The sequence below is a fragment of the Danio rerio genome, chromosome 14 (assembly GCF_049306965.1).
Source record: "Danio rerio strain Tuebingen ecotype United States chromosome 14, GRCz12tu, whole genome shotgun sequence".
NCBI lineage: Eukaryota > Metazoa > Chordata > Actinopteri > Cypriniformes > Danionidae > Danio > Danio rerio.
In genome coordinates this window covers 28,493,276-28,515,059 of record NC_133189.1, presented here as the reverse complement: position 1 = coordinate 28,515,059, position 21,784 = coordinate 28,493,276, and the positions used below count along the sequence as shown (strand labels likewise).

General features: G+C 35.3%; 1 protein-coding gene and 2 long non-coding RNA genes across 7 annotated transcripts in view; 2 read left to right on the top strand and 1 right to left on the bottom strand.

Annotated features, from left to right (window-relative positions):
- LOC141377517 (uncharacterized) overlaps nucleotides 1-21,784 on the top strand; it is a 143,204-nt gene that overhangs the window by 49,833 nt on the left and 71,587 nt on the right. The window lies entirely within an intron of this gene.
- nkx2.5 (NK2 homeobox 5) lies at nucleotides 86-21,493 on the bottom strand. Of its 3 annotated transcripts, XM_073921161.1 has the most exons (4): nucleotides 20,655-21,493; nucleotides 20,264-20,372; nucleotides 2,436-2,738; nucleotides 86-1,298 (listed from the first exon to the last, which is right to left on the bottom strand). In XM_073921161.1, the coding sequence occupies exons 3-4, from the start codon at nucleotides 2,698-2,700 to the stop codon at nucleotides 700-702; spliced, it is 864 nt and encodes a 287-aa protein (XP_073777262.1). In that variant the 5' UTR covers nucleotides 2,701-2,738; nucleotides 20,264-20,372; nucleotides 20,655-21,493; the 3' UTR covers nucleotides 86-699. The 3 variants fall into 3 exon arrangements, with proteins under 3 accessions (XP_073777262.1, XP_073777261.1, NP_571496.2); XM_073921160.1 differs by lacking the exon at nucleotides 20,655-21,493 and having other exon boundaries at nucleotides 20,264-20,444; NM_131421.2 differs by lacking the exons at nucleotides 20,264-20,372; nucleotides 20,655-21,493 and having other exon boundaries at nucleotides 2,436-2,879.
- LOC141377519 (uncharacterized) overlaps nucleotides 11,363-21,784 on the top strand; it is a 58,637-nt gene continuing 48,215 nt past the window's right edge. For 2 of the 3 annotated variants that reach the window (XR_012389755.1, XR_012389757.1), the window contains exons 1-2: nucleotides 11,363-11,403; nucleotides 14,107-14,165. This is a non-coding gene — a long non-coding RNA (uncharacterized lncRNA). Of the gene's footprint in view, nucleotides 11,404-14,106; nucleotides 14,166-15,099; nucleotides 16,358-18,474; nucleotides 18,690-18,762; nucleotides 19,387-21,784 lie in introns of those variants that run through there. The other variant, XR_012389756.1, reaches the window with a different exon arrangement.

The window sequence follows — 21,784 nt, the reverse complement described above, 5'->3', positions numbered from 1 at the left end:
CTTGTTTAGCCTTTCTAAATGTGGATATGCCATTGTTGTTGTGTTGTTTTATTTGTTATATTTAACAAACCAGATAATCATTGCATACGTTCTAGAAGATCCTTTATTGTTTTTCTTCAACAAATGTACATATCAAACTTACACTGGCAAAGCCTATTTTAACAAAAGGTAAAGTCGGAGCCGTGTTCGTGCTGCAGCTCACTTTCCGCACAAAGGAAAAAATAAGTTAAAAAATCCTTGATGCACTGTGGTTATCAATAATACAGGTCTTTATTAAGCAACGTTTACAAAAAAAATTAACTGATTAAGAAAAAAAAGAACTCAAGAAAGAAAGAACTCAAGAAAGAAAGAAAGAAAGAAAGAAAGAAAGAAAGAAAGAAAGAAAGAAAGAAAGAACCTGGTAATTTCGCAAGAGATTTAAGCACAGGCCTCATCATACATTTGGTGAAAATATAAATATTCTGCCTACATTTTCCACGTGCTGTTAATCTCATAATTGAACTCAAGTGCAAGCAAATTATTCAGACAGTTTTTGAAAGAAATGATGCGCACGCATAAACATTAAACGTCTCTTGGAGAGAAAAAAAAAACATCCCAGCCAAACCATATCTCAAGAATCAATAATATTCATCATCAAAAATATCATTAGAATGTAAATGTCCACAGAAAGATGAATGCTGTCGGTAAATGTAGTTTTGTTCACCAAGCTCTGATGCCATGTAGTGAAGGAACACTGCTGGATTGAAATGAAGCCTGGACGTTATTTAGATCCCCAACACCAAAGTTCATGTAGTTGCTGTTGGACTGTGAAGGTTGGATGCTGGACATGCTCGACGGATAGTTGCATGAGTAGTTCGAGTTGCCTGGACTCGGAAAATTACTAAACGCAGGGTAGGTGTTGTAGGTGAAATGATTGATTCCCACATTGTATGAGGTGTTGTAAGTGGACGTGTCTCCCAGACACGGTTTACCATCCCGAACCAAAACTGGCACAGAGATGCGTCTCGGAGGTGCGATGCCCACCATCTCCAGGGTCTGATCCTGACGCTGCCTCTTGCACTTGTATCGTCTGTTCTGGAACCAGATCTTCACCTGTGTGGAGGTGAGTTTGAGAACATTGGCTAGGTGGTCTCTCTCTGGTGCAGACAAGTATTTCTGCTGCTTGAAGCGTCGCTCCAGCTCGTACACCTGCGCCTGAGAGAAGAGAACTCGAGGCTTCCTCCTCTTCCTCTGCTTGGGCCGCTCCGCATCATCCAGCTTCAGATCTTCACCCGGGTCTTCCTGACAACAGCCGATGTCTGAAAAAAATTGTTTTATTGAATGACTAAAATTTGACCACCGGTAAAAATTAATCATGTTATAACAATATATTTTTATTCATTCGTTTATCTTAGAATTTTAATTTTGCTTTAGAACTTAATTTTGTCATAATTTAGCCTACTCATTTTATTATTATTATTATTATTATTATTGTTGTTGTTGTTGTTGTTGTTTTTGTTGTTATTAGACCTGTGATATATTTCTGTTATTTCTTACCGAAACTTTTTTTGTTGTTGTTTATTAAAGTTTATTTATATTCATTTTATTCTTAAACAGGTTACTAATTAGGCTACTTTAGGCCTGTCACCATTAAATGTTAGCTTCCACACAATCGATTTGTTTTGGGATAACATGAAGGAATTAAATTAACCTATTAGTTTTTAAAAATTTAAGTGGATTGAACATAAAACACTTACGTTGTCCTTCCCCCTCAAAACAAGAATTGTGCTGTTTCAGCAAAAGTTTGAACAAGCAGCAAACAGGCTTATTTTTTGAGTGCTATAATGAAGTTTGGGCCGAAGATTAATTACCATAAATAATACAGATAAAATAATTAGCCTAATTGTTTTGGTCATACATGTTAATTTTCCAACATTTTATTGTTTAGGCTTACAGTATAATTATAAAGCATAATAAAAACAGCCGCATATGACTTACATATTTTAATGCAGTAATCTTCATAGACTAATATGATAAGCATTATATTTATTTATTTTATTATTGCAAATAGCGTAATTATGAGTAGATCGAATATTCAGGGTGGTGACAATAGTCGTTATACGCCTAAATATGGACTAAAAATAGTGACCTTAGGTATTCTGCCCTTTTGGATCTTTATTTTAAAACTTCAGATTAACGTTTTAGAACACTTTTAAAAATAGTTTTATTAAATTAAAATTTCAAAGTAGGCTACATTTTCACATTTTAGATTTAGCCAAAAACATTTTTACTACAAAGCTGAATCGACAGATAAAAACATATATACGCACAGTTGTCCTAAAGAGGCTGTAATATTCAACCTAAATGTACACAATATTTGGAAAACGCATAATGTTTAAACAAATAAAGAGTATTTTCAATTATATCGGTTTAAATGCCCGACTGTTAAGGCTCACCTTTTTTCTCTTTGTCTTCAAATGTGTCATCTGTCTTTGCGTCTTTAACATAGTCCATTTCTAGGAAGTTCTTCGCGTAAAAGCCTGAAGCACTGAAGTTAATAGAGTTGATTTTGTTGCCTTTGTCCTCCTGAAGGTCTTCGCTGAAGAGAGAGGATCCGGATGGCATTTCCATGAACTGTTCCTGTTTGAAAGTGGACAGCATGCAAGATGAGGTCGGAATAAGGGCGCTGTCCAGCCGCTGAGACATGTCCAGGGAGACCATGTCCTCCTGATTCTGCTCCAGGTTCAGTATGTCCCGCACTGAGAAAGGAGTGGAAGTCATTTGGCTAGAGAACATTGCCATGGAATGATGATCCACTTGGATAATCCGGTTGGGATTTATCAGGGGTACCTATGACAATTTGTTATGTGTATATGCCCAAAGTCATCTTTCTAATAGATCCCTCATAACACACTTTTGGGGTGTAGGGTAAGTCTGAGTGAAGGCATGCAGTGCCCAGTGAGGCAGAAGGGCGGAGTTTGCTGTATGCAGCAGCTTTTGATTTGTCAGACAACTTTCAATGACGCATAATATTAAAATGACTTGTGGAACCTCCATACAAGTCCATGTGTGAGAAATAATTTCACCTAACAATAGCGTCTTTGCTCACAAACAAGAATTACTGCAGTCGATTAGTTGGTTTTCTTGCTCTTACAACTGATAATCATTTTGCGTGTGTGTTTTTTATAATCAAAAAGTTACGAATTGCCGTGAGATTGCGTTGGTTTTTTTTTATCAGAAACTATATGTTGCAATTCAAAGAGTTGTTGTTTTCTTGGCGGCAAAGTGATGTTTGTCAATAATATTTTTCCATCATAGTTGAAAGATTTCCTGCACGCAAAAAGTTTAAAAGCCTATGGCCGTTTGGACCGGAACTGTCACTGCGCGGGAAATTGTGCACTTAGTTTGTTTGTTTTCCTCCTAATTGGCTAATCCAGAGGAAACTATAGGTCAGAGACGAGTTTTCTCCAAGGGATGAGACCGTGCCGTTGCTGGAACCTGAAACCTGCAATGACAAACCCAACTGTCTACCACTGAAAGATTCTGGTGCCACTGGGTTTGTTATCAAGACGTGATAACAGATGACAACAAACCAGAAACCCACCCACGCCGAACAGCCGCAGCAGAAGAGCAACACATGCCAAACAATATAAAATATAGATCCATAGATCAGTGTGGCCGATATAATTGCAACAATAATCTAAAATGTGACTTTTAGGCGTTACACACATCTCGTCTAATTACACATTTCTATATTAAGTATTAATATGTTTATGGTATTTATATTTATATAAGTCGATATTTAATAATATTCATTAATTATTTTATAGCCCAATATTAACTTTTTGAAATCAACATTTTTTAATAGTTTTAGTTGATTTGTCTCTGCATGAACATTAATTAATTCATTCATTCATTCAATTTCTTTTTTGGCTTAGTCTCTTTATTAATGAGGGGTCGCCACAGCGTAATGAACCGCCAACTCATCCAGCAAATGTTTTACTCAGCGTATGTCTTTCCAGTTGCAACCCATTACCGGGAAAATGCATGAACTTGTTCTTTTTAATTTATCAATGTGCTTTGATCATAAATTAACAATATTTTGCTTTAATCAGGCTATTTTTGATTGATACTAATTAACACTATATCATCAAATAGAAATTACTTCATCAATAGTTTTTCGATAAAGCTTTTAACATGAATAGAGGGGTGGTTCCATACCTCAAGTGGTTCCATGCCTATGAGTTTCCTTTTTATGCTGAACGTAAGATATTTTAAAAAATCTTGGAAACATATAACCATTCATTTTCATATATATTTTCCCAATAGGTAACTTTGTCTACAGTTCTGAAACTGTAGGCTCTCTCTCTCTCTCTCTTTCTCTCTCTCTCTCTCTCTCTCTCTCTCTCTCTCTCTCTCTCTCTCTCTCTCTCTCTCTCTCTCTATATATATATATATATATATAGCCTATAACCTACAGTTTTAGAATGAAGTTTCATTAAGAAACCAAAGTTAATTCTTCACTCCTAAATATAAAGTTTCGTTCAAAGGTTTACCATAAAGGACAATTTCTGGTTTCTTAATAAATCAGTTAACAGAATCTTAAAAACTTTTTAAAAATCACTTTCAAGAAAATGTCTAGTAGATTTAAACCACTAATGCGCCGCAGCAAAAACCTTATAAAAAAGGTTTTAATAATTCACAGTTATAACACAAATGTAGTCCTTCCAAGCAATTTCTTATTAAGTGAATAATAAGCATTCATTAAAATATAACTATTTCTATGCGCTCCTGCTTTTTTGGCAACAGAATTTGGCATAAGGAAATTGTGCTTCTATTAGTCATCAGTTGTGCTTGTGCAGAGGAGACAGTATTATCGTTTATTTTATCTCTAGCTGTTAATGCGGTGGAGTAAATGGTGCCCGTGTCTGCACTAGAGCTTCATGTTTATAGTTTTGGAGAAAATCTGTGCGTCTGACTCTCAGACAGGCGTTTCTGATAAATGAACGCGAGCACTTTTCGCTATGAGCGAATCAACACTCCCTTATCCATCGCTGCAATAATTGGTGAAATAACGTAAACCGACTCCGCAGCTTATGGAAACTGCTTTATATCACGATGATTTATAGAGCATCTCCTCCACTAAGCGCCACTGCAGTTAGTGACAGTCCTCGTGACGGATGGAGCTGAAATCTTGCAAATGTTTCTGAGAGATTTTTTGTTTCTGAGACAGAGGTTGCTTGGTGCAGCGTGGAATAATTCGTCTTGTTTGATGCATTTCTGAAATAAATATTATGACAGACTACATGGTCAAGAGAAGAAGAGACACAAACTCCCACAAAGCAACTGCATCTGAAGGTTTGTCTTTCAACAGCGCATTTGGAGCAGATAAAGAGTTGGATAACGTTCTTGAAAACTTCCTGTAGGCCGACCTGTTTAGGAAATGATGGGGCAGAGGGTGAGATGGCTGTTATCTAAATGAGTCTGCTGCAGTGCTGAGAGCACAGACTGAAACACAGACCTTTCCGCCACACTCTTCATCGCTGCCAATCACTTCCAAATTTACACCTCACGAAGAAGACTTTTTAACCAGTGCTGTTTAAGCTTTTTCACAAAGTCGACCAGTTTTTTCCCCAAGTCATTCAACATCTCTTTGTGCATGCTGGTCCGTTCTAAAGAATGGAGATTGTTAAAACGTCATAGTTTTAGCTATGCTACTATTTGATCTGATTGATTGAGCAACTTCAATATGGTTAATGTAAGAAAATGTTTGAGAAATTCTTTGACATTTTAAATAAATGCTCCACAATGCTCCACCGCCGCCCCCTAAAATAAGATAATTAAGAATAACATCTTATTAACAACAAATGAACGGCATTTATTTAGATTTTATTTAATAACTTAATCCTAATGTTTTAAAATCTCCAAATTTTAGATAGCTCATCAAATATCCTAGTCCAGATTTCACAGTTATTACTCTAAAAAGTCGAATAAAGGAATTTAATTAGCATAAATAAATTAGTTTATTTTCAGGTAAAAAATTGCATATTTTATGTTCATAACGCAACGAATACTCAGTCTACAAGATTCAGTCCCAAAAAGTGTGAGATGACAAACAGGCTAAGAAGTTTACTAGCCTATTTACAAAGTTTTTCGACAATTATAAAAAAAAAAAAACTTTTTTTATTATGTACGATTTAGCATATTCTTATTTTATTAGATTATATACTACAGAAAAGTAAATCTTTTGTATCAGGGTCATTCTACAGAAACGTGTATTTTTCTGTCCCTTGACTTAACAGCAATTTTACACTTGGAAAAATCTTTAGGATAATAATTTCTTATCAATGTAAAATGAATCAATGTTATTTGAATAAGTACCCTTTTGAGCCACCAGTGTGGCAATAATTGTGTTTTAATTACTTGTAAAATTTTAAACACCACAAAAGCCATGTACAGAAGGAATTGCTTCATTTTGATGTCAAAAACAGATTTTCTACCATTCAAAATATTAATAACAATCAAATGCATGATGTAAACGACATTAAAAAGGAAAATCCTAAATAAATATTATAAATATATAATGAAACTAAAGTAGTTATCCCCTATGCCACTGGTGTTACAGTTGAAAAAAAAATATGTTCTGCAATAAAAACCACTCTGGTGACAACTTTACTGTTGTCTTCATATTTCCTGAAGAACTATAAAGAAAGATCTATTGTAACTCTACCTTTTCATAAGAAATTTGTCAATTACATCCCATGATTTCATATAAAGCTTTTTACAGGTGTGACCTCCTGTATTAAATGATAAAAAACTAAAACATAAATGGATTAATTCTCTTAATTTGCAAGATTTCACTGAAGTTGTCACTGGTGTTATCAGTAACACTAACACTAACATCATTGTGTTTCTCACTAGTGATTCATTTGTTTCACTGCATGATGTTTTTTTTTTCTCCATCACATATAAATGTTGATATAAGTAATGATTTTAATAAATAATTAATTTAACAATAATTTTCATCAATTGCATCCTGCTGCACTTAATATTTATGCTTTAAAGGATGGCATCATTGCTTGTTTATAGATGATTTTAAAATATTTAAATGTTTATAGCAATGGTTGCAGAAATGAACTAACATCCTGAAATAGCACTTTTAACAAACCTGATTAAAACAATTTCCTTATTTGTTGCATTATCAATATTTTTTCCTGTCTCTGACTTCGTGTTGAAAAAAAATATTTCATAAATATTTCATAAAAACATTTAATATTGCCAAAAAATTAGGTACCAGTGACAAAATCTTTAAATAGATGTAAATAAATAAATAGGATTTATGTTTACGTTTCAGTTCTGCTCAAGGCTTCATTTATTCGATCAAAAATACAGTAAAAGCTGTTTAATTGTAAAATATTATCGTACATTTACATTTTCTCATTGAATTTACTTTCAAATTTAATTTATTCCCGTAATTTAAAGCTGAATTTTAATCATACTTCAGTCTTCAGTGTCACATGACCCCTAAGAATTCATTAAAATAAAGATTTGCTTATATATTCTGGAAACGTTTTACTTGGTTCTTAATATAAAAGAAAGTTCAAGTAATAGTGTTCAGTTGCATTTTTAACATTATAAATATGTTTGAATTAATAATATTCAAAATGGAGCTATTATTTTGAACTTTTCTTTTTTTAATCAAAGTATCATAGAGCCTTGCGAGCAGAATTGGCTTCTTTTAAAACATTTAAAAATTGGTCTATTTAAACCTTTAACTAATAGGCTATATGTGAACTTTAATATATAAAGAGTAAATCAGGTGGTTTTCATCACATCATTTGTCTTGTATTTCTCGGGGAATAACAGTTTTCTTTATGAACTCATGTTTAGAGCTTTGGCAGTGGATTAGTCGCAGCAGACATGATTGCTCCCTGTGGGAGTCCGGTGACCTGCTCTCCTTTGGATGGTTCAGAATAGTTTTGACTACTCGCTCATATTGAAACATGTTCATACGCTCATATTTCAAAAAGGCTTTGTCACTATAGCCCATTAATCATAATTAAAGAGGACATTTGCAGCTGGTTCCTCCCGTATATTCACAGATCATCTGCGAAAGCCACTGTATGTTAGGTTATCTCTCGGACAAGTGACTGTCATATACACTTTTTCCATCATTTGCCCTTTATAGTTCTTCATAACACTTTAATTTAAAGTATATGTTTATGACACTTTTTAATCTCGTTTGTAAAATTGTCACCCTAGAATTATAAGGTTCTATCTGACATTTTTGTCAAAATTGAGTTATAGACATATTCTTATTTAATGACATCTTATTTACATTATGGGATGTTTTTTATAAGTTGTTTACATTTTTAAGACTTTTTATTAAAAAAAAACAAATGTTATGCACACACTGTCTGCTATGGAATGCAAAATATTGAACCTCAATATCTCAAAATCATTCAGAACGCAGATAGAACCTTATAATTCCAAGGTGACGAAATGTAAAATAAGCCTAGTCCCATACTGAAACGCGTTAATCTATCTTGAGTAGAAATTTTCTATCTTGTTATTGTTTTGCTAGACCCGCCTCCTGGTGGCAGATTTTAAAATAGCAGTGACATTTCTGATTGCTCAGATGATATCAGGCAAATTAGGCCATCGATTAAAATGGGCTATTTAAGTTTGACATGTCTTATCTCTTTAAAAGCCAATGACTGCAAAGAATGCTGTTGCCATAACTTGTCATTTTAGCAAATGAATTTATTGGTAAGTGGGCTTGGGCAATGGCTCATTCTGAGACCACACCAAAAAAGAAAGGTGAGTGCTGACATATGCAATATTACATTTATAATTAATGGTTTATAGCCCATGTACTGATTTTCTCTGATATAAAATTCAGATTTTTGAAATAATCCAGATATTTATAAGAAGAAAAGAAATGATGCCGTTACCAGCCCCATTTACCGGAATATGTTCGGATAAAATGAGCCAGTAATTTCAGTTAAAACGAGCCACCTTCTGAGTTGAGTTTAAACCTTTATGTTTTTCCTTTTTTAACATTATTCTTGTTATTGTATATTGTAATGTAGCATTTGTGACACTTTTTATGTTACCTCCTAAATATGTTTTGTATGTGACTTGTGTTTATCTGGGGTCAACTTTGTGTGTGTGCATGTGTATGTACACACAAAGAAAAAAATGGTATTTTTGATGATGATACCTTTAAAAAACATCAATCTTAAACCCAAACATGCACAGACAGACACCACGCACTCTCTCACACATCCACACACAACAAATGTTTAGGGTTTTGTTACATTTTTTTATTGATGAAATTCATTGAAAGTTTCTTTAAAGTTATTTTACTACCATAAAACTAATTGTTGTTGCATTTTGTTCATGAAATGTATGAAATTGTTTGAAACTAAAATTTTGTTTGGTTTTGTTCATTTAAAATGAACTTTGTAATGTAATTTAACTGTAATTTAAATGCTGTGTTCTGAAATATAATATAAAAATAATCATAATTCCATAAGTTTTATCAGAATGTGTCTAATTCATTAGCAGTCTGACTGGGCCATTTGCTGATCAGCCAGCTCATTTTACCTGAACAATGCCATATAAAAAATGTGGGCCAGCTAATGTTTTAAAACCTGTAGGGATTAAACAAATATATTTTATTACAGTTCAACACAAAAATATTAAAAACAGTACTTATTAATGATAAGCACATGGTTAAATGTCATACACTGTTTTTTTTTTTTTTTTGGTGTTTCAAACGATTAAAACAAAAGTGGCTCAACTTGCCTGATATCACCCTGTCACACACTAACTAGTCGACAATGATGTTGATGAGATAAAATGATTTTCATAATATTAAAAACAACATTAAAAACAGGATACTGCAAACAAATATTTACATACATATAAAAAATCACTTATCTTTAAATTCAGTTGGGTTGTTCATCCAAACAGAAGTTGTTCTTATAACATATATATCCTGATCTGCAATCTTGATGCTGGCTGTAATCAAAATTTTTTAATTAAATTTATATAATATAAAAATTGATGTTGTAAACAGTCACTGTAACGTGTGTGTTTGCGTTAGATAATGTCATTACATGTTAGGAAGTTTAAGCTTTTTATTTATTTATTTGTAGGAAGTTCAAACACCTCATGAACACGCTCAGGGCCTTTACTGAGTTAATAATCCTATAATATCTTTGTTTGCACAGTTTATAATTGTCTGTACTTTGCTCTTTTTCTTCATTGTTTGTGATTCTTGATTTATTTTTTACAAAAGTGTCTGGAACCTTAAATGTAATGGGAATAAAGCATATTTTGAAAACTGTATGCTTTTTATTTACACAGCCATAATTATAAATGTATTAGTAGTACTAGAAATACATAGCAATAGTCATACCAGAATGGAAAAAAATAACATTGAATCAAAATAACCCATCGTTGGGAAGGTGCTCTAATAACCTATAGTTGGGTTATATGTTGGGGTATTTTAACACAATTATTTTACCTGAGCAGACTTATAGTTTCTTTTTCTTTTGGATGAAAATGCTTTAATGTATTTTCAGGAAACATCCATTAATTTTGTTTTACTCATATGTTTTAGACTTTCCAATTTGGTGACTGTTAACTTGCAGTATATATGACCATTCATGGACAAGCTTCAGCCAAAAATCTCACATACAAAGGAAAAGCATAGAATAGGCCAGCCAATAAGTAAAAACAACAACATATTTTCAATTTGGTTAAATTATTTCTTTAATGTATATGATTTAAGCATGCTTCCTTGGGTGTGTTAGAAAAACGATATACTATAGCTCAATGGTGTTCAGTACAATTGAATGCTAAGCTAATTTTGGTCGAAATATAAAAAGTGGGTGAAACAATTCTGACGTTTAAGTTGTTTTCTTTGAACTAAATATGTTGTTTTTTTGGGAAAAAAAAAATTTATGTAACAAACCCAGTTGAGCAATTCGTCATATGCTACATGCACATGCAAACACAATTCAAAATGTAAGCTTAAGTTATTATTAGTCATTAAATACAGAAATAATGGATCATAATTAAACAAAGCAGATATTTTCTATATGCATTGAATATAAATGACCGCTAGAGGTCAGTAACGCAGTGCTCTAAATCGAGGATATTGACCGTTCAAAGGAAAGACATTTTCCCATTATCTACGCTCATTTAAATGTGTGTGCAAAAAAATTAGAAGTAAGTGTGCAAGACTGCCACCGGAAAATTGAAAAGTGGCAAAGCTTTTAAGCTTCTCAATCCAAATTATCCCAGCACCTCTTAAGAGCCGAATTTGAAGCTACGCATATCCCATCATTCATCACGGTCAGGAACCAACGTTAGGCTACAGGAAATCCCGTGATGTTCAGGAAAGCTTGCAGTGTAGGTATCATTAAATACCACATATTATTTGTGTTAATTGTCGATATTAATATTTAATTGATACAGAGAATTGTAGTTGAGTAAATGTTTGTGTTAGATATATTAAACGCCACAATCAATCTGTCATTTAATTTAGCCAACTGAAGGCAAAATAGTAGCCCACTCCTGTAGTCTTTTTCAAATATTTGTCAAGTAATGCAAACAGAGCAAGATCTTTTTTTTTATTGTATTTTCTATAGTTTGCTTTTCGTTAGGAGAAAGTCTTACTTCTTTTAGTTTGGTTGAAAAAACAGCCTATAAATATATAAATATATATATTATTCTTTTTCGATTCAGTACAAAATCAACCACTCTTTTAGGCATGGGCTGATATAAGAATCTGATGGTATCATATAACCTTGAACAAAAATAACACTGTTTCACGGTGTTGTGATTACTGCTCTTTAAAAAGCTTCTTTTTGAATGTCTGGATAAAAATCATGACATTTTTTTCTGCATTAGATACAATGTATTTTATTTTAAGAAACATTTATAAAATTTTGAAGCTGTAAACCTGTCAGGCTAAATAATTCAAATAAATCATTGACTTCTGCTGCCTTCATTTGTTGACACTTGAAAAGGCAGCTTTGGAGATCTTTCTTTTCTTTGGATATAAAGTAAAGACACGGCACTGTACAGCTCTGTAGCACGGTTATATGTTGGTGCATAAGTGATTTGATTTCAAATGTTTTCTAAATTTGGGGCTGACCAGTAGCTTTTGATGTACAGATACTGTTGCCCCCCCACCCCCTTGAAACGGGCTGTCATCCCATGCCCACCACTGTTATCCAATAACTTGCCTAATTAACCTAACAGGCTTATTGGGTTAAAAATGCCATCTATTTAAAACTTTAAATTGCATTTTAAGCTGAATATATTGCTAAATAATTAGTAAAACATGGCAAAGGCAAAAAAGTTATTAGAAGTTAGTTATTCTTAGTTAAAAAATGTGTTGAAAAAAGCTTTAACATTTGCAGAGAAAATCATTAAATGTACAAAATATGTAAATTAAGTATAAAGTGCACTGTAAAACTTGTATTTTTATAAAATAACACATTTTTTTACTCACACTTGCAGTCTTCACGTCCCACTTGAACACACAAGCCAAATACATGCAAATTCGTTGTGTAAAGGTGTTCACATTATAGAATAATAAAAAAATGCAATTAAATTAAACTCTGTTGCAACTTCACTGTCAGTGCGGTTCAAGACCTCAGACGGAGCAAGACCTCTGAAAGATGGGTCTGCGTCTGCTGCCAAACAAATTATGGTGTGGCTCAACTGAAATATGAACATAACACGTACCGAAAACATCTAAACAAACCAAAAATAGGACATTATGTCTCAAGATGTGACTATGAACTGGACAGAATGCTCAAGCATGTTTGGGTTTTCACATAGTCACAGTGTTGCCCATTATAGTTCCGTACAGATGCCAGAAAAGTGTCGCCTTTCTAGCAGATCTTCATTTGTCTGTGTGATGGAGGAATTCCTGGCACTTCTTTGACTCCTTTTTACATTTTATAAACTCTTCACAATTGATCAATTGATAAAAATACTATCACATGTCAATAACAGGTTGTTTCTTGTGGTTTTGTATCTTTAGGTTAAAATTAAAAAATGACAAAACTACTTATTTAAAATGAGCTTAAACAACATAATTCTTGTTATTTAGGGCAACCTATTTTTTTGTTTAACATACTTGAATTTGTTAACCTATTTTACCCCTTTTTGAAGATTTAAGGTTAGTCTTTTGTGTCTCCAGAATGTGTCTGTAAAGTTTCAGCTCAAAACAGCCATCAGATTATTTAATATAGCTTTCAGAAGTAATTTTTCTGCTCTGAACACACTGTAGCTAGTTTTAGTCAGTGTGCCTCAATCACCGCCTCAGCTGCGTAAGATAAACAGCACAGTGACAGAAATGGAGGAAGGAGATCTCACATAATGTTTGTGTGAAATACTACTGTAAGAACTTTCCCAATGATTATTTGATGTGTTTGTTGTGGAGTTGCAACGATGAGTCATACACAATGTTAAAAAGTTCAGTCCCGCACACACACCAAACGCGTCTTTTACTTTGCACTGTTTTTGCATGCAAATGTGACAGGACACATGTGAATATGCACTGCTGTATGGATATCCATTATGTTAATGTAGAAAATAAACCTGATTGAATGTCCACAAACCGGGATTAAAGCGTCTTCTTTTATAACTGTACGGACAGGCTGCTGTGGTGATAAAAATGGTAAAATAGCTAAAATTCATGATAAACATGCACTTACAGAACAGATCTTTTAATCCCAGTTGCTTTGCATATGTCCTGTCTTGTTGATATGATTATATGCGTTACTATAGAAACATGTTAATACGCGACTGTCAATCAATTTGGTGGGCAGGGAAACCACACTCCTATGTCACATTGCAGTGGGCCTCAAAAGGGATTTAGATCTTATTTTAACATCAGGAAAGTAAAAAAAAAAGACTTATTGTGTTTCAGTCACTCCAGACAGCTCACAAAAGATGATTTTCATCACAGGTGCCCTAATTTAAGCTAATGGAATAGGTTTGTTTTGAGACAACATGAATGAATTGTGTGGAACACTGCATTATTTACAGTATAAGTGAACCATGACTAAATGTATAATTTTCTTTTTTTTTTTTTAGTTTGGACAAACAAAGCAAGAGAACTGAACTACAAATGTGAGCACAGCACGCTCTATACTGTAAGTAGGCAAGTTCTCAAGTACAAAGACTGTAATTGTGGTTAAATGTCGATGAAAATGTACTCACTGTTTTACAAACCTACTAGTTTTGACTCACTATTTTATGTACTAACTTCTGTTGAAAAGGCATTTTGAAGAAAACTAAAAAAACTGCACGTAACCAAACCACTGGACGTTAGTGGTTTCAGGTTTCCAGATTTCTTCAAAATTTCTTCTTTTGTGTTCAAAAGAACAGGGAGCACGGTGGCTTAGTGGTTAGTAGGGCTGCAAAATATACAGTGCTCCGTATAATTGAGTACACCCCATTTTGAAAATAAATATTGTTCTCCATTTCTCAGTGAATATAGGCAAGGTATTTTGGTGCATTTAAACAAAACAGATTTATTAAACAGATATATTTATTAAAATAATATTTTAGTCACCAAACAAATTTATAAATAGAAAGATAATACATTTAAATTCAAGCAAAATATTGCAAAATCAAATTGCAGCCTACAAAATTTTAACTAAATCTTTCAATTATTTTGCTTTTCTTAATTTTTCATTTTTTTTAAATTGCATTTAATATTTTTCTATAACATAGAAATATGGGTGTACTAGTTTTTGGACAGTTATTGTAAGTTATTTTGTTAGATAAACTCCAGATTTGGATTTAGTACTGACTAATCTAATGTATATGCACAAATATAATATTGCATAGCTTCCTATTACAAATATGAATTTAAAAGAGAGATTTGTGAGTGGTTTACTCTATTCACCTTATTCTCCGCCTACTAGCGGGCGCATCAATTTGAATCATTTTGGCTCGAGACTTCCTGTCTCATTCACTTCCATTCATTTTTAGACGTTAAAAATGGCTCGTTTGCTGCTTGGTGTTGCAAACTGATATTTTCCTCATTCATTCATTCATTCATTCATTTTCTTTTCGGCTTAGTCCCTTTATTAATCTGTGGTCGCCACAGCGGAATGAACAACCAACTTATCCAGCACGTTTTTACGTAGCGGATGCCCTTCCAGCCGCAACCCATCTCTGGGAAACATATTTTCCTATTATATGATTCTGCTTTCACTGTACAGTAATGCAAACACAACTATTCCTAGTAATTTCTCCTATAGGCAACTGAATCAGAAGTTTTAAAACAATCACAAAAACGAGCGCACTTCCGCATTGAAAAATAAGGTCAATATACTGAGCACTGTATAATTTCAGCATCGATATCCCAATGTGTGTGTTTTAAAGGCATTTCAAATGTAAAACATTCCGCAAAAAATTATTCTTGCAGTTTTATCTTTTTTTATACATGATTCACACCCTTACAAAATCCACCCAACCAGTCTGAAAAAATAATTTTTTATTATTCAAATAATCTAGTGAAATCATTTTCATATCGCATTATATCGCAGCAAAAGAAAATATTACGATGTCAGATTTTTCCAATATCATACAGCCTTAGTGCAGGGTGTCTGTGGGGTCTTAAAAAGTATTAAAAGTTGATAAATTAATTATGGGAAAATTTAGGCCCTTAAAAGGTATTCAAAGTAAATTTCTTAAATTTTACCTTAGGTCTTAAATTTTGTTCAAGCGTTGTCCAGAGTGTTTGACTTAACATAAATATATTTATTTTCCTCAATCCACGCGATTGTTTTGGGCTGGGTGCATCTGGCTAAGCTCCTTTGTCCGGGTGATGTCACGTAATTTGCGACAAAAATGGGAAGGTGATGTGACACTGACACTCCACATGTAGCGAAATCATAGAGCGAAACAGACAGCAAAATGGGAAAATGTAAGTTTGCGTACTCCTGGTTGGAGAAAGACGAGTTTAAGCAGTGGCTGAAGCCTGTCGTCCACTCAATTTATCCTTTCAGGCTGTTTCTTCCAAGCTTATCTGAGTTCTGTTTCATGGTTGTGCTTCCTTGATTTATTTAACTACAACTGTTTATTAACAACTGTTTATTAAGTTAAAGGTTTGATACTGATTAGAACTTGAAGTGGCGACAAGGTCTTATGTACATTTATCTATCTTACACATTTTTAACTATTAATATTTAAGATATAAATCAGAGATCAGAGAAAGCTATTCATTACTAACAATGGGCTGACCCCCATACATCTAGTTTTAATGTTTTAATGTACCATTAAGTAGGGGGGTAAACCCACCCTGCCTCCAGGTGCTCAATCTAAAGACATGCAGGTTATGCCTAGTTCACACTAAAGGATTTTAAGCCTGATTTGAGCCCGATTTGGAAGTTAACGAGCTCGCCGACAGATCGGGCCTTGGATCGGGAAGAAATCTGCGGGTGCGCGGCGCTCGCCGCTCTTTATGTGTGAACTACTGAACAACGCATCAACGAGGCTCGCTGACGCGTCGCCGACACCTAGCAGACGGAAATCCAACATTCAGCATGCTAAATATTCCAGAGCAGTCGGCCGACTCAACCCCACGTGTGGTCAGATGTAGTGACGAGCTGCAGCCATTGAGAGAGCATATCAGCATGAGCCGCGTGCCTGTGTGTTCAAGAGCTCAGCAGAAACATCTGTGATTGGTCAGAATGGGCATCGGTGCACTGGCTTCATTCTGCGTTAGCACAGACATGAGAGTAGGCTATATTAACAGTGGAACTAGAATTCTGTAACTATTAGAATTACCATACTGCTCATTCTGACGGTTCTTATATAAAACGCCATATCGTCACAACATATTTACATTCAAAGCTATTATTGAGATATTAAAATTAAGCTTTGAATGTCTGGCATCATATTTAATGACACCATTACCCTAAAAATATAATCTTTTTTTTTAATACAGCCTATAAATATGTAGTAAGATACTAAAACACTTAAAGATCTTGGCTTTCATTTTCACTTTCAAACAGGAGCTATTTCACAGCACATAATATGCTGTTTTTAAAGATATCTAAAGTAAATTGATGTTTTTGCCATCAGAAAGTTTTGTTTATGTTAGCAGAAAGTTCCTAGGCAAGAAAATGCACACATATTTAAAGTCACAGTGAAAAGTATCATGTAGTGTGTGACCCCCCTCTTGTGGATCGTTCACGGGGTTTTGCGTAGTGTGAACACCACAGAGATTAAGGCCCCGTTTACACTAGTGCGTTTTAGTTTGAAAACGCATAAGTTTTGCTACGGTTACGCCATCCGTCCACACTATGCCGGAGTTCTCGAGCGCCGAAAACGGAGCTTTTTGAAAACGCTGGAGAGGCCGTTTTCATTCTGAAACGCTGCTGCTCCGTCTCAGTGTGGATGGGGAAAGACGGAGACATCTGAAAACGGAGGCGGGGCTGCAAACGTTCGCCTGTCTGATTGGGGCTTTTCCTCAATATTAAGTAGCCCACACACACAGTTCAGTCTCGCATCCTCTTCTTATAAGTTAAGACTTCGCAAGTTTGATCAAGGCTGCAGTCTCTTCTTCTCAGTTTGATATGGAAAACATACCGAGGACACGGGTAAATCTTCAAAGGGAACAGTGTACTTTATAAATTCATTCACATCACCTTGGCTACGTTGTTTCACTTTCTCAACAATAAAATGTAAACTTGATATAAGGAACTGCCTATTTTCTTTTTAATATTAACAACTAAACAGACAGCAGAAATGTTGAGGCGCCGTGCTGCATATATGAGCGTCATCTTCATTTTGTAGATATTTATAACAAAACGGAGCCGATAACAACAGCCTCCTTTCAATTTCAGTGAAAATACGAAACACACCCTCTCTTTTGCTGAATATCAGTTTTAATAATCAATAATTATAAAAGTATAACATACAATAAGTTTATACATTGTAGGAAATAAAGGCAAGCGATCAGTCAATGTACCTGGATTAATCATTAACTTATCTTTGCGCTTAACCAAAACATGTTACCCGTGAACAAGTAACTTAATAGATTCCAATGACCAAAGTCAGGGAATTGGCCTATGTCGTTAGATAAAGACAACAACATGAATGAAATATCACGTTTAGCAAATATAGTGAGATTAGATCCAGCAGGAGATGCTTGATGAGCAGTCCGACAAGCAGAGCTCTCATCTGGGTAGAAATGCTGGAGCGCTTGCCCGAGAGTGTGTGTGTGTGGTCACGTGATGTGCGTTTTCAGCGTTTTGGTGTGGACGGAGAGCAGTTCAGAAACGCTGGGTAAAACGCAAGTGTGGACGCGGATCGTTTTCATTCTACAACGCCTTTTAAAACTAAAACGCACTAGTGTAAACGGGGCCTAAAAGACACAAAGTCAGGTCATGTAGTGTGAACGGCACAGCGATCTGCTGATGTTTAAAATCCTGTAGTGTGAACTAGGCTTTAGGTGCATTGAATTAACTAAATTGACAGTAGTTAGTGAATGAGAGAGACTGTGGGTGTTTCCCAGCACTGGGGGTTGTACTGGAAGGGCATTTACTGTGTAAAGCAATTGCCAGAGTGATTACTGGTTCATTACGCTGTGAAGAAATGATATATATAATCCTGGACCAGCCCATATCCTGAGCAGATGCTGTGGCGGTCATGGAGAAGTGGTGAGCATGAGACTTATTCCTGTAAGACCCCAGTGACAGACGAGTCTGCGTATTGACCCACTTACACCTGTAGTTCTCCATGATGGACGTCCAGCGTTCCCCAGCCTCCGGTGCCTAAACTGCAGCTCTGCACAAGAAGTTTTGCCAGAGGAGAAATGGCTGTGCCCAACTGAAAATTGTTTCTCTCAAAGTTTTTTCCCTTCACTTTTGTCAATTGGTGAAGTATGTTCCTCGCTACAGGCTTGCTTGGTTTAGGACTTGTAGAAGCTGCGCATTGATGGATTTGCTCTTCAGTGTTTGGACTTTCAGCAGTGAAAATTAAACCACACTGAACTGAACTAAACTGGACTACAACTCTGAAAACTGGACAAACACTGTTTCAATTTACTAGAACTTCTATGTTAAGCTCTTTGACGCAACTTGCATTGTAAAAGCGCTATAGAAACAAACATGAAGTGAATTAAACTGAATAAATAAAGCAGGGAATGAGATAAAGGAATGTGAGCAAGTGAGTTCCACAGAAAAATGTAAGTCAGGTTTGAAACAAGTAAAGGATGAGTATAAACAATAACCTAATTTAAGGTTAAAACCACCTGTAACAGCCTGGAAAGTAGCACATCTTCATCTTCTTTAATCTTTAAAAATGTTTATTCATTTGTTTAATAAAGGAACAAGCTATTTTGTCTAACTATATGAGATTTACGCCTCTAAAAACGGTCTCTTTGAAAGCCTGGCTACACACGTCTCTGACTGCTTGAGCAGATCACCCACACCTCCAGCTCAGTAAATTCATCAGCACTCAGAATGGCCACTTTGTTGTGGCGCTAGCCTGTCATATATTAGGTGCAGCGGCCCGGCCTGAGAACCAGTGCGCCTGCTATTCGACCACAGCCACCAGGGCCTCATAAAGCCTGTTTATAGATCTTCAGGCCTGTGACAGGAGAGCCTGAGCCAGAGCGCAGGGGAGCTTGTTTACGGTGCGGTGGTCTCATTCCAGAGAAAGAGCGTTTTTCCCAATGCTGCGATGAGCTGAGTGTTTCTGCAGGAGGCTGGTGGAGGTGCCCGATGCAGCCTGGCGCCAACCCCATGCCACACGCCCTGACAGCTTTATGCGCCAGTCAAGAGGAACAAACTTCAGATCATCAGTGCTGGCTCTAGACAACACAGACCTGACCAAAATCAGTGCGTTTTTTTCTTCTCCTCTTGGAGCAAGCAGATTCTTAGAAATTCAGGCCTGTTTGGGTTTGCGTTCTGCTGTGATTAATGTGTTTGTAGATTCGTCACCCTCTGCGTGTAAATCAAGCAGCAGATAGTTCTTGCCATGGTACTATATTTGTTGACTGCTTCATGCTCATTACAGCTCTCAAATGTATAACTGTACATTTAATCATGTTAAGTATAAATTTTAGAACCAGATATGAGATAAAATTTGAATTCAGTAATTTATTGGCTTAAAAGGTGTGCTTAAATTAATCTTAAACTTATCGCAAATGATGTAGCCAGAAGTACGTATGGCTGCATTTTGTTTTTAAAACAAACGCTACCGCGTGGTATGACGCAGTTTCTTTTCTTACCTTCATGTGAACAGCTTTCCTGCTGCTACCAGTTTGTTCAGTATTTCGCCATGTATGCTGGTGGACTTGAGACACAGGGAAGAGTTGACCTCGACGAAGGAGTCTGGGTCTGGTGCAAAGTTATTATAGTTAACGAAAACAAATGAAAAAACGAAAACTAAAATGGTAAATAATTGTAGTTAGCTGAAATAAAAACAAAAACAAGTTATTTTTTTAAATCTAGGCCTAACTGAAACTGTATTGTGTACATACAAAACTAACTGAAACAAACTAAATTTATAGCAAAAACCTCCTTCGTTTTTGTATTTGTGAATGTATTTGATAAATAATCTTACTGGAAGCTATTTAGAAGTAAATATAGTTCGCGGGCAGGTGTTTGAACCTTTCGCACCTCAGAGTCTGTAGTCCTGCTGCAATTGGCCAGATCAAGCTGGTTCTCCTGCAATCATCCTCGCTGTTGCTCCTGCTACAAAAACAAAGAGTGGACATGACAGCCCCACGGTGATAGCATTAAATACAGACAATTTAAGCTATTGCTTTAACACATTTGTGCCCAATAATGACTTTTATTTCTCTATCATGATCGAACGAATCTTTTTAACCAGATCTTCTAAGTGAACCAGTTTAACTAGTTCATCAAATGGAACTAAATCATTTGAAAAGATTTGCGTCTCCAGTAAGCACTTATCCACAAACTAATTACTTTTGAACAAGCCTAATACCCCCCTCTGACTAAATAAATTATCCAATTTATACTCTCATTCACTTATTAGAACAGTAACGTTACATTGAGAAGCAGTGAACTGATAGTACTGTGTATGCATGATTTAATGAACCAAACACAAATAGTACAGCCTGCTGTGTGACTGAATTTAACTTGAACAACTGCAGTGCGGGTGGACTGAGGGCTTAAATTCTTCTGGTGAAGAACAGTTCCAAAAAGCAGATAAAACAAAAGTAAATAACAGGGTGAGAATGTGGTAAAATCTGAAAATGTGGTAAAAATCAAGTGAAGGATTTTCTTTTTCTGGATTGCTTTTGAAAACTGTCAGTTGGGTTTAGGGAAGTTGGTGGACGGGTCAGTTGGTGCTTTTGAGAACACTATTGGTTGGGTTTAGGGAAGAAGGAGGAAGGTTCGATCAGTCAGTCGACAATGGTCAGTTTACGTGAGAACAGCAGTCACAAACGACACTTGTGAGAGAAATTGGGAGATCTAAAAGAAATGTAAACAGTGGCCTCTGGTGGATTTATGCAAGAACAACAGGAACAAAGGCTCTCACAAGAGAAATTGGAGATCTGAAAAAACATATACAGTGGCCTCTGGTGGATTTTCATGAGAACAGCAGGCAGAAACGGCACTGGTAAAAGAAATAGGAGATCTGAAAAAGTGTATACAGCGGCCTCTGGTGGATTTACATGAGAACAGCAGACATAAATGACACTTGGATAGAAATTAGAGATTGTAAAAGCATACATAGCAGCTTCTGGTGGATTTATGCGAGAACAGCAGACATAAATAGC